The sequence below is a fragment of the Hippoglossus hippoglossus genome, chromosome 3 (genome assembly GCF_009819705.1).
Source record: "Hippoglossus hippoglossus isolate fHipHip1 chromosome 3, fHipHip1.pri, whole genome shotgun sequence".
In the NCBI taxonomy this organism is placed as follows: domain Eukaryota; kingdom Metazoa; phylum Chordata; class Actinopteri; order Pleuronectiformes; family Pleuronectidae; genus Hippoglossus; species Hippoglossus hippoglossus.
Window position 1 is genome coordinate 23,568,587 of NC_047153.1, and position 12,520 is coordinate 23,581,106.

Consider the following 12,520-nt stretch of genomic DNA (forward strand, 5'->3'; position numbering starts at 1 on the left):
TCCAGACATCATGTCTGAGTGACGGTGGCTATTTCCAGGGAAGGAATCTGTCGGAGCGAAGAAAACGCTGCCTCAAGGCCTGAATGTCAGGGGTCAGTAGGTTAAGCTATAGAAAGCTGCAGCCCTGTGAACGCAGGGGACAGATTCCATGACATGTTTCCATTCACACACTGGCTAAACCTGGCAAAGTCAAACACCTTCGCAGACACCGAACACGGCATCATCACACTTTGCCAAGTAATTGTTAAGGTGCTTTTTTACCTTTACCAAAATGTTTCACTTTCGCCCCATTCACACACACACACACACACACACACACACACACACACACACACACACACACACACACACACACACACACACACACACACACACACACACACACACACACACACACACACACACACACAAAGATTTCTAACTCCACCAAGCAGGTTATGTTTTCACCCGTGTCCATTTGCTTGTTGGTTTGTTAGCATGATTACACATAACTACTGGATGGATTACTATAAAACTTGGTGTTGGAATGCGGGATGGGTCAGGGAAGAATACATTCAATTTTGGAGTGGATCTAGATCAGAAGGTAGATCCAGGCGAGATACGGTGCTTTTTTGATGTTTTCACCAATTTCCCAGAGAATAACTAATGGATCATGATGGGAAGAAACAAAAACTGGCATATTTAGGGGATTGATATCTTTGAGTGTTTGAAGTTTGGGGCAGCTTGATAGACAGAGGTATGTGCTCTGAGTGACATTCTAGTTGACCAATCAACCTCTTTTGTGCGGCTGCCAGGGATGTTTGATAACTTGATTGTTTTGTTCTCTCACTCCTGAAAACAAATACACTGTAAAAACACCAATGTGTATGTACAGTTTTTAAGATTTTTCATTCTTCATCATAGAAACAGCAACTCTAACCCTAACCCTAACCCAGTCTCTTGTCTATTTCATTTTCTATTTAATAACATTTCATCAGTGCATTTCTTGTTGGATAATCCAACTCACATAATGGAAGTTAAGAAAATAATTTTCTTCCTGAAGATTTGATGGCGTTTATCTTGTGTGGCCTTCAAACTACAGAAGAATTTCACATTTAATTTCCTCTTCTTAAACCCAAAAAATGTAATTCATTCAATACCACTTTGACAGCAAAACACTTGTATTGCAAGTCAGGGCCAGGTCAGCATCATATAATACAAGACTTTAATAAGTGCTGCTGAAATAAAGGCCGACCGTCCCACACTGACCTTTGACCTGCATCCAGTTCGACTGTAAGAAGGTATGAAAGAGTTGATATAACTGTGAGGCTTACTTTTCCACTTTCTATAAACCCAAATATGAACCAGCACAAACTGCCTGAGAGGAGCTGAGTCTATGAGTGAATCACCTAAATATCTGAATATGAGACTTTAAACACACTGACCTGTAGGTGACCTGCGAAGCAGATGGCCAGCGTCAGCAGCAGCACACAAACCAACACTCCAAATGACATTCCCAACATCTGCCAACTGAGGGAGATAAAAACCAGAGTTTGTCAGAAATCGTCTTTTCCTTTCCCACATCACGACACATATAATCTTCACATTGTGCTTTAGAAGTAATAGATGTCTTGTGACAAATGGTTTCGGAGACATCTCAGAACTCAGGGAAAAAGCAGAAAGATGCAAACTGTCCGTTCGTCCCAGTTGCACTGCAAGTTAATAATGTTCGTACACCTTTGTGAAAATATTTTTTGATAATGCTAGATGAGTTGGTCATACTCACTCCTTTGTGACAAACAGCTGAATCATAAAGATGCAGAGGAAGATGAAGGTGGCGCAGCCAACATAGTGTTTGAACATCGGCAAATCCAGAGCTCGGTACTTAGAAGAAACACAGTACACACATGAACTTCTGCATGAAGTGAAGTGTATGACATTGTAGAAATATACATCAGGCCATAAGTATTTGGATATTTTTGTTCTTCAGTCTCTGTGGATAATAGATACTGCGATAAAGTGCCACATCTCAGTTTTAATGTAGGAGGTTCATGTATGAGACACAGCCCTTTTTAAACATGGTTCCCAAATTGTGAGAGTTCACATCGTTCCAAATACTTGCAGCCTGATGTTTTCAATGAGCTAAATGTCAAACTAACCTGCTTTTCCAGATCTTTCTTTGGAAACCACAGAGCTAAACTGCTACTCTCCTCAGTCTTAGACCACTGCCTGAGAGAGGGAGAGAGGAAGGAGGGAATTATGTAAGAAGTAATAAGGAAAGGAAGGAAGAAATAAAAAGGAAGAAAGAATAGATTGCTCTGACCCTAAGTTTCAAAAGATACTATACTCCATACTATTTTACAGGGAAAATGTCACTGCATCCTGTGCAGACAAACAAAGCTAAATGCTAACATCAGCATCCTACAGGCTCCCAATGAAAATGCTAACAGGCTGATAGGCTGTTAGCAGATGTAATATTTACTATAATGCCCATCTTAGCTCAAAGCTTTAGCATGCTAACATTTACTAACTAGCAGTACACACATAGAGCTGAAGCTGATGGGAATGCCATTAATTTAGCTGGTAATTGGTCATATTGGACAATTTTTAATTTCGACCTGATGATGGCGCTGAATGGAAAAACATAGTTATTAATGTCTGACTCTGCAAACCATCAGTTTTATTTTACAGCATATCCCATTATCAATCAAACACCTGCTTGATCATTGAAAGGCAAGCTTTATAGTAAAGATGAACCTACTTGCTGCTGAGCTCATCTATGGTCGTGGTCATCTCATTGTGCAGCTCCTCATCAAACTTACTCTTCTGGGATTTGTTCCTGCAGCGGAAAGCACACAGACAATTAGGACCAGGCAGACGGACAGACACTGAGACACTCAGGCTGATAGGAACTGATGCTGGAAAACCAGATTAGGTCATGCAGGTTACTCAGGTCCTGTTTAGCTGTGCTGGGAGGCAACTTGGTTAATGCCATTCTGAGCATTAGTGGGAGAAATAACGGTTGTGCCTGTGAGTGAGTTATGTGGAAGGAGTGTGCCGGATGCAGAACGCTGTGTGTTAGATGATCTCTGTGGGGATTCAGAGGGAGTGTTTCTGCCGTGCCTCTGCTTGGAAACCCCCTACTCTAATCAGGAAGGAAACACTCACCACAGACGCACAGACCCAGACACACACAAGCCCCAGTCAGTGATCAGTGTTAATAGCAGCATGTCAGTCTACTGGAGTTACAGCGTTTTCTGATGGCATTTCAGATCACACGATGCCCTGTTAGGAAGAGGTGGCATTGAGAAACGATGAGAGATGAACAGTGTGATATCACTGTTCAGGTTAGTGTTGGGACGGCAAGGCTCTCCGCTACAGCAGTAGTTCTCACCCTGGAGGACAAAACACCATATAGATTTTATTTGGGGTTTGGGGGAGTCAAGAATTATATTTGTTTTATTGGAGTTTCCGGTAGAATTGGTGTGTTCTGACTTTAAAATGACTGTGATAAATTTGCCATTTCAGCCTCGTTTCCCACAAAAAATGATCATAATATGAAAAAGAGGAAAATGTAAGAATTTTCTACATGATGTGAAAGCTCACCATCTTTTAGACAAGTGGCTTTGAGCAAGCATATATTCATTTAGTTTCAGGGCGCCACAAGGTAAAGAACTACTGCACTGAGGGACCTTGCGGGCCATGAGGGCCCCACTCACTTATAGCTGCTGAACGGAGATGCAGGCAAGGAGAAAGGTTCCTCTAGAGACTCATCAAAGCTGCCAGGGCCCAACAGTGAGACATTAACACAAAATCATCATAAACAAAATCTATATAAATCTATATGAAACAGTTTGATATAGGCACGTGAACGGGTGTTGCCCACTCACAACTTTTACATTTAACCACAGAACTACACATATTTTGCTCTGTATTGTCATGAAGCTTAAGAGGATGCATCTCATTTCACTCTCACTTCAGCCTCAGACGTGTTCAGCAGCTGTTGCTTCTGCTACAGTGAATGAAATTAACAATTTCTGCCGTAAAACAAACGTTCCACTTTCCTAGTGTGGAATGCTTGTGCTTTTAGGCCCACACTTATCTGTTCTAATCACATTACTCCAGCCCACACTGTTTGTGTAGGTGAGTCCTTCTCAATAATCAGTAGCTACACTTTACATATTTGTCTGTGCGCTCGCTGCCTGTGCCAGACCTATGGAGGGCCTCTTCATCGAGCTCAGCCCTCTCACCACTCTTAAGGAGCGACAATATACAGCTACACTAAGCAGCTGCTCAGTGGCGACAATCTGTCAGTGAAAGTGTTACTTGTGTGACATTCCTTTTGATTTGGGGACATGGACAAATAATCTCAACATTTGATTTTAGGAGCTATTTCACCTAGTATTAAGATTACATCCTCTGTTATGTTTCCTGTGGTTTCAACTGCTTCGTAATGACAACGACACATTAAACTAGGGCAATCTAAGAATGCATACCTCTGCCAAGGCTAACGCCTATCTTGAAATGTTAAAGAGAGAGAAAAAAATCCCTGTATCCACCTCCTGATCCTGATCCATACCGACATTTAAAGGGTTCTTCCCTGACCCATACCATATACTCCCAGCAAGTTTTGTAGTAATCTCTCCAGTAGCTTTTTGTGTAATGCTCCTAACTAACAGATAAACAAATAAATGTTGATGGAAGCATAACCTCTTTGGCAGAGGTAATAACCTTATGTAATTATACGTGCAGTGATTTGGTAATTTATAACCACCAAGCACTTTATTAGGAACTAACTGATAATTTGCTCTCAGAACATTCTTCACCGCATTGATGACTATATTGACATCACATCATTATTGCAGATTTGTCAGCTGCACATCCAAGCTGTCAATCTCCTGTTCTACCACATCCCAAAGGGTCTGTTGGATTCATATCTGGTGACTGAGGAGACCCATTGTCATGTTATTGTCATGTTTATGAAACCAGTTTGAGACTTCTGATGGTGCCATTGAGCATTTTCTTGCTGGAAGTATCAAATAATAAAGATGGTAAACTGTGGCCATAAAGGGATAAAAGTAATCAACAACATCTCGTATTAGTATCAAGTTTCCAAAGGTGTGTCATGATATTACACAATCAGCCTGAGCTTTGGACACGAGGCCGGTTGGGTTGATGGATTGATGCTGTCGACACCAAATCCTGACCCGACCATCGGCATGACGCAAAATCTACATTCATCAGACCACGCTACATTTTTCAGTCTTCAACACTCCAGTGAAGCTCTAGATTTCTGTTCTTAGCAACAGGAGAGTAAGCACATGTGGTTCAAGGTTTGATGTGTTGTTCATTCTGAGAGGTTTTCCTGCTCACTACAGTTTTAAACAGTGGGTATCTGAGTTACTGTGGCCTTTTTGTCCCAGGAGATCAGCTGTTTTAGAAACACTCTGACTGGTGTGAACAATCATGCCATGGCCGAAGTCACCGAGATCAGATTTGATGTTTAATGTGAACATTGGATTGTATCCACTGCTCTGCTGCAACGTGATTGGCTGATTGGATAATTGCATAAATAAACAGGTGCACAGGTGTTCCAATAAAGATTTTGGAGATTGCATTGTGCTGCTTTCTGTATTAAGTCATTAAATCATGCATTGATCATTGATAAGTAATGAGCCTGCTTGTGCAAAATGTAACCCTAAGCTGCCAGGGGATTTTAACAGAGACAGCAATTGTTAAATCTAAAACATTTTTAAAAATGGTGTTCAAGTATACCAGCTCAGAGATGGGTTGTTACAAACAGCTTTAGACCCTTACCTGAATATTGTTTAAAATGAAAGTGTAAAAAAGAACAAGCCAGACAGAAAGTCTCAAATATAACAAGTAGAATCTTGAATCTGAACATTGGCAGAAATGTACTGACTGTATTGCATTAAAATGGTTTGATCTCCAAAATGTGATGGAGACCAGTTCAGATTATTTGAACAGATGGAAACATCTTGGCAGGGCAAGATGATGGCGGACACACGTTCCTGCAAAAGCAATGGCCATCAAGATGCTGTTGAGCAACAGGGTTATTACAAGGGCTGACTTCCAAGGTGATTATGTGAGAGCACATTCTGTCTCTTTACACCAGCCAAGTTTCAGACTGACTCTGTTACAATTGATATACCTGCAAAATTTAAACAGTCACGAAATGGAGGCTTAACATATCAATACAACAGCTGAGAAGTGTCTTACCTCTCGGTGATCTTTGAGCCGTGGGCTGATCGCAGGGGGATGTCCTGGAAAACACAGATTGGTGCAGATTCACATTATTGATACAAAAAATGTCATCATTGACAAAAATTCTCACGTATTGTTACAGCAGTGTTAGTTAAACTAGCTCCACATTTACCAGCTCCAACAATTAAGAGTTACATACACATCAGTGTATCAATATTTGTCGTCCAATAACACAATCAATACTCCGCATTAGCCTGAAATGGGTCCTTCTGCATAAGGAGTACTTTTACTTTTGGTACTTTAAGCATACTTTGCTGCTAATAATGCTACTCTACAAAATATTTGACTTAACGTATTTCTACACTATTGTAATGCTACTTTTAGTTAAAAAAAATTCTAAGAACTTCTTCCTCCACTAACACTAATACTCTGCATAAACATACATATTTAGTGCAGCTGTTTCGAGATGCTGCGATTCGAACAGCTAACATTTATTATAGTATTATAGTAATATAGTATTACAAATGTTGGATGCATCAGAACATCAATCAAAACAACATCCAACAGCTCAGAAAAGTCAACAAAAGCTTTCCCTACATTTTCCATTAGGTGTAGAGGCACATTTTCAGCAGTGGGTAACACACACCTGTTATTTACCAGTTGATCTCATATTATGAAATTTGTCCTGATTAATAAGCACAGACGCCATGCTTCATTGTGTAAGCTACTATGCGGTATGTTGCCATTCAATCAAACAATAAGAAGACTATTCACTCACCTTGCTGCGTGGCTTGCCATTGATGATAGTGTCTGGGCTGAAGCCCTCTGGGCTCTGCAGGTGGGCAAAAGGTTTGACAGCCCCCCAGGATTCCAAGTAACGGGTCATACGCACTGACGCACGCATCTTCAGACCATCATTCACACGATGTTTAGGCGCGCTGCGGGCGTTCAGAGATGGGTCCTTAGACTTAAGACACAAAGACAAGACATTTTACATTTACTGTTAAGAGTGAGTACATATCTGTGGAATCCATGCAAAATGCCAACCTGCGATGCATCTGGTATTTTAAGGGTCCATATGTGCAAGTTAGATTTGGCCAGTTAAGATCAATTAGGCTTTGCTTCCATTAATTTGGTAACAAACCATAGAAAAGCCAAATCCATGCAAGAGAACAACTGTTGTTCTGGGTCATCCAAATGTTTTATGTACTAAATCTGCTGAAATTTGTAACGAGCGATGAGGAACATTTCCTGTACAATATGAAAATCTAATTTGCAATAATGGGGGACAGCTCCAGATGAAACTTTTATTTTGAAAAATGTATCTATCTTGGAATCGACATTGGTTTTTGGCTTTAATGCCGCATGATTCAGCTTGGGAAAAAAAAAACAATAGCAACCATGCAGTAAGGTGGGTAAAAAACACAATACTGGTATTGATTTTTGAAAAAGTCCAGTAGGTATATTACAGTATCCTTATCAATCATAACTTAAAGCACTTGGACCACAACAAAAAAAAGACAATGGATTTTTGACATGTAGAAAACAAAAACTTGTCAAATCAATAAATAAATAAAAATAAAAAATACAAATGAGTATGAACTGAAAACATGTAATGATTGAATTTGAATGGACTATTTATATAGGTCTTTTCCAGTCTTAATGACCACGCGCTTTACAACACAAGTCGAATTCACCCATTCACGTACACATTCATACAGCACTTCTACACGCAGCACGTTTTCTATCACACAGCATTCACACACTGCCGGCACGGCCACCCTGAACCCCGTCAGTATCTGAAGTGTTTTCATACACTTCATATTTCACATTCTTCAACTCACACTTTGCATCTTCAAGGAAGCTGGACTGAGAACTCACCCGTGGATCGATGACCAGGTAGGTGGGAATATTGGGCTCTTTTAGATAGGGATCTCTAAAGTGGCCGTTGCCCTCTTCCACTTCATATGCCTTGTTCAGGTGCTTCAGAGTCGCCTCTGTGATGTGGACGCGTCTTACAGAGTGAAGAGCAGACGAAACAATCAAATACTTGACATTGGTTATGAGAGACATTTGTTATAACTATGTAATTAGGGGGGTTATTAACATTAAGGTTGTGTGAGCCTCAGGCATCCTAAACTTGTGTGAGGCAATATGGTGACTTACTGTGAATATGTATAAGTGGTGATGACATTTATGACACAAATGAAATACTGTACCACTTACCCTGGAAGACCTCCCGACTCCATGTGATTAGCCAGAGTGACATCATGCGACCACACATCAAACTGCCATTTGCGTAGGCCAATGACACCGCAGAGCACGTTTCCTGAATGCACGCCCACTCTCATGTTGATGTCCACTCCTGTGGCCTCGCGTACCTGCCTGAAGGAGTTTCAGAGTAATTGGCAGTAATTCCTTAGTTTGTTGATTGTAAAGTTTGTTTCTTAACGATGACCAGAGCTTCAAGGCACAGTTTGAGGATGACATAATAACCCGGTCTTTTAACCTTTCTATCTCTGTCTATGTGAAGCTCTGTTGTTTCTGTGTCTAAATACCTGGTTAAACACATCATCCACCAAAGCTCTGTCAGAATTTCCTCAGACTTTCCTACCAGTAAAATACATTCTTAAAAAGTACAAGTCCTTTTCAGCATGTGCAATCCTAGGTACAGGCAGACAGGGATGGCGAGCACAAACTCACTTGATGGCTTCACACATGTCGAGTCCCATTTTCACACAGTTCTTGGCGTGTTTGGGCAGCGAGACCGGCAGCCCTGACACACAGTAATAACAATCTCCAAGGATCTTGATTCTCATGCATTCATTCTCCTAAAAGGAATGACAAAAATAATAGGGGGAAATACAGTTTTATGCAACAAGTCTGCAAATGTATGTAAGTAGTTAGACAGAGTATGAGTGTACACAAGACATGCCAACAAATGGAAGCTGTCCAATACACCAACAGTTTTTTGCACAGCTGAGACTGAAGTGCCTTAGTCATCTGTAATAATGACAAAAGACATTCAGAAGAACTCACCTTGGCAATTTGGTCAAATTTTCCAAACAGTTCATTCAGCATGATGACCAACTCCTTGGGGGAACAGTCACTGGCCAACCGTGTGAAGCCAACAATGTCAGCATAAAGAATACTGAGGCAAAGAGAGAGCAGGGAGTTAAACACATGTACACGAACAGAGATGTCTGATCTGACCAGTAATTAAAGTCTGCATTATATAAGATCACCTGGAACAACTTATACAGTTTGCAACAATAAACCGAAACATTATCAGTATAGCCGCTTTCAGACATGCGCTGAACTCCAGACAATCTCCTGACATTCTGCAGAATTTCTCCTGCCAGCCCCTTGTCAGAACTCTGGATAATGTCTGAAAGAGCACATGTGAGAACACAGCACGAGATTTTCGCAGGGGTGATTCAACGTGGGTGAGTGAGGGGGATGATGACGGTTCTAACACGCAAGAGTAACAAAAGTAACTCAGGATGAAAAGGCAATGCCAAACACCTAGAAGACACAGATGAAGATGTCAAAAGAGCTTTTGGTGATAATGGCTGTCGCCAGTGTTGATGTGCTGTCAACAAAAACATCTGATCTCCTCCTGCCTCTACCTGCTGCACAAACCCTCACCTCTCAGGTTTGATTTCCACACAATGGACAACTGTAATATATCCATGCCACTTCTGTCTATTGGTAATTCTTTGTTATTCACATGTCCGGGCTTGTTGGGAGATCATCCCTTGCTTCCTTCATTCCATTCAGATGCTTTTTCAATCAATGAATCAACTGTTGAATGCCCAGCTAAACAACTGACCTGACTGGAATAGAAAGGGTCATCCCATTTATATCCTTTAATTTGGGTCAAAATGCAGCATTTCTCTGCACAGCTTTGTCTGCCCATTGCAACCAATTATGACCATTACAGTTCTTGAATTGAGAAGTAGGTTTTCAGGCAAAAAGCACCTGGTCTACCTCCTATTATTAACCTCCAAAGGACCTGATCAGTGACTGACTAAGAGGCCTGTCTGCTTCAATGCTCAGTCATAGCTTGGACATAATTAAGGCTGCCAGTTAGTGCCAATAATATCTCATCTGACCTCTGAAAGAACCAGACATGACACCACATGGAAAAAGATTGGCAATAGCCCAATGCACACACAACACCTGACTCCCTGCCTGAGAATGGCCACAGAGGGGAATGAAATTCTAACCCTCTCTGTAAGCCATGCTTATCACGCTGAACCACAGGGAATGTCAACAATTGTGTGACGAATGCTGTGCACATAAATTATAGCATGAAAGGATCAATTTAATGTGACATTGATGGAAAATCCCAAGTATAGGTTCGCAATATTTCAGACTACGTATATTTAACATTCAAAGCAGGCTCAGATAAAAAACAACCATGAATCCATAGATCTATGTGTGCGATTGAATTTAGCCACAGAGCCCTACATGAAATCAACTGGTAATGAGCCACACCGCATGTAGCTGAGGCCGATTAAAGGTTGCTGCCTGGTCTGAGTACAGCTGCCCATCAGTTGGCCAGCAGAGGGACGAAGATCTGGCACCTGAACGAAACTGTTCCCCTGTCTGACTAAAACCGGCCAGGTGCTCCGTGAGATAGACAACACAGCTAATGACAGGTCCGACTGAGGTAATAACAGAGATAGGTCGGAGACGCAGACTATCACTCACCACCTTCTTACTCTGGCCTCAATTAACATGGCAGCACATATGGCCATTACTTTTACCTTTTGATTAGAAAAGACCACAGGTCTATTAGAAGTCAAATCAATTCATACTGTCTATGCATTTTAAGCCTGAAAATCGCCTTTTTAAAATGGATGAAATCATTCTGAAAAATATACAAATAAAAGTATGTTTCCAATATATTCTTATTGCTCAGTATGATACAATTCCCTTATTGTGGTAAAGCAGAGACTGTCTTGCTGACATTTATCCCCCAAAAATTAAATGCTGTTGAGCCATCTGCCAAAGTTCACTTTAAGATGACGCAATATCTGTCAGCACTTGTTAAATTAATGAAACCCTCGTAAAACAAAGAGCTGTAACTGGGTCATTGCTTTGAAAACAAACAGGCATACTATTCTCCACCATTATGAGAAGTTGTCAGCAAAATATGCTTCTTGTTTTTTTAACTATCCCAACCTAAGCTCAAATAAGGCCTCGAGGGCTGAATAATGATCAATAAGTATCCATGGCTATTTCAGTATTTCAAGTTACCTGACATTCTCGTGCCTCTTGACATAAAGGCTGTGGAAGTTATTGTCTTTGACGAGTCGCTGTTGCTCTGCTTTGTCTTTGCAGTCCTGCAAGCGCTCCATGATCGCCAGCTTCATCTTCATGGAGATGTAGACGGGCAGCACAGACTGCAGCAGGTTCTCCTGCACACACACACACACACACACATACACAAGAACACAATTAGTTGCATAGCTATAATTCATCTGAGCCAGGATATTTTGGTTATTTGATGGTATTCAATGTACAGTGAGGAGTTATAAAAGCCTGGTCCACACTCACTCACATACACATACCAACACATATTTGTACTTCTATCTTAGTGAGGACACTCATTGATATAGTACATTCCCTAGCCCCTTACCCTTACCATAACCATCCAAACTAAATGCCTCACCCTAACCCTTACCCTAACTCTAACCTAATTCCCACCCTAACCATAAAACCAAGTCTTAACCCCCTGACTGAGGACTAGTCAAAATGTCCTCACTTTCCAAAAATGTCCTCACTCTGTAGGGTCTATGCTTAAAATGGTCCTCACAAAGATATAAGTACAGGAACCCACACACAATAGCAGGGCCGACATAGAGAGATAAACCACCATTCACACTCACATTCACACCGAAGGTCAATTTAGAGTCTCCAGTGGACAGACACATGGAGAACATGCAAATTACACTCATCAGATCATTTTCTGAACCAAATTAAATTCTGTCTCTTCTTCAATGCTATCATCACTCTGGATTGTTATCTGCACCTGTATTCGCTCTGTTTGTAATGCTGGACTGTCCCCACACCCTCAAGCTGCTGAGTGGAAGAGTAGGTGGAGGTTTTATAAAGGAACCAGCATGTCTGTAGTAACCAAATACAGTACCACATAATGTAATATTAACACTATATCTCAATGTAGCCATCATAGGCAAATAATGAAAAAGTCCATGGGTATGGTAGAAAACATTAATGCCATAATACAAAATGACACGTTAAAGTCAATCTGGCGCAATAGCCAGAAACCGGAGAATTTCAAAGTTCA

The 12,520-nt window shown here is 41.0% G+C and overlaps 1 protein-coding gene across 4 annotated transcripts in view; it reads right to left on the minus strand.

Moving 5' to 3' along the window:
• adcy7 (adenylate cyclase 7) overlaps positions 1 to 12,520 on the minus strand; it is a 60,935-nt gene that overhangs the window by 7,698 nt on the left and 40,717 nt on the right. For 3 of the 4 annotated variants that reach the window (XM_034581800.1, XM_034581799.1, XM_034581798.1), the window contains exons 6-17: positions 11,470 to 11,630; positions 9,244 to 9,355; positions 8,908 to 9,035; positions 8,431 to 8,589; positions 8,086 to 8,218; positions 6,983 to 7,171; positions 6,220 to 6,263; positions 3,699 to 3,758; positions 2,741 to 2,818; positions 2,139 to 2,208; positions 1,766 to 1,863; positions 1,425 to 1,509 (exon numbers count right to left, since the gene is read on the minus strand). In XM_034581800.1, coding sequence (XP_034437691.1) covers positions 1,425 to 1,509; positions 1,766 to 1,863; positions 2,139 to 2,208; positions 2,741 to 2,818; positions 3,699 to 3,758; positions 6,220 to 6,263; positions 6,983 to 7,171; positions 8,086 to 8,218; positions 8,431 to 8,589; positions 8,908 to 9,035; positions 9,244 to 9,355; positions 11,470 to 11,630 — 1,317 coding nt within the window. The remainder of the gene's footprint in view (positions 1 to 1,424; positions 1,510 to 1,765; positions 1,864 to 2,138; positions 2,209 to 2,740; positions 2,819 to 3,698; positions 3,759 to 6,219; positions 6,264 to 6,982; positions 7,172 to 8,085; positions 8,219 to 8,430; positions 8,590 to 8,907; positions 9,036 to 9,243; positions 9,356 to 11,469; positions 11,631 to 12,520) is intronic. The other variant, XM_034581801.1, reaches the window with a different exon arrangement.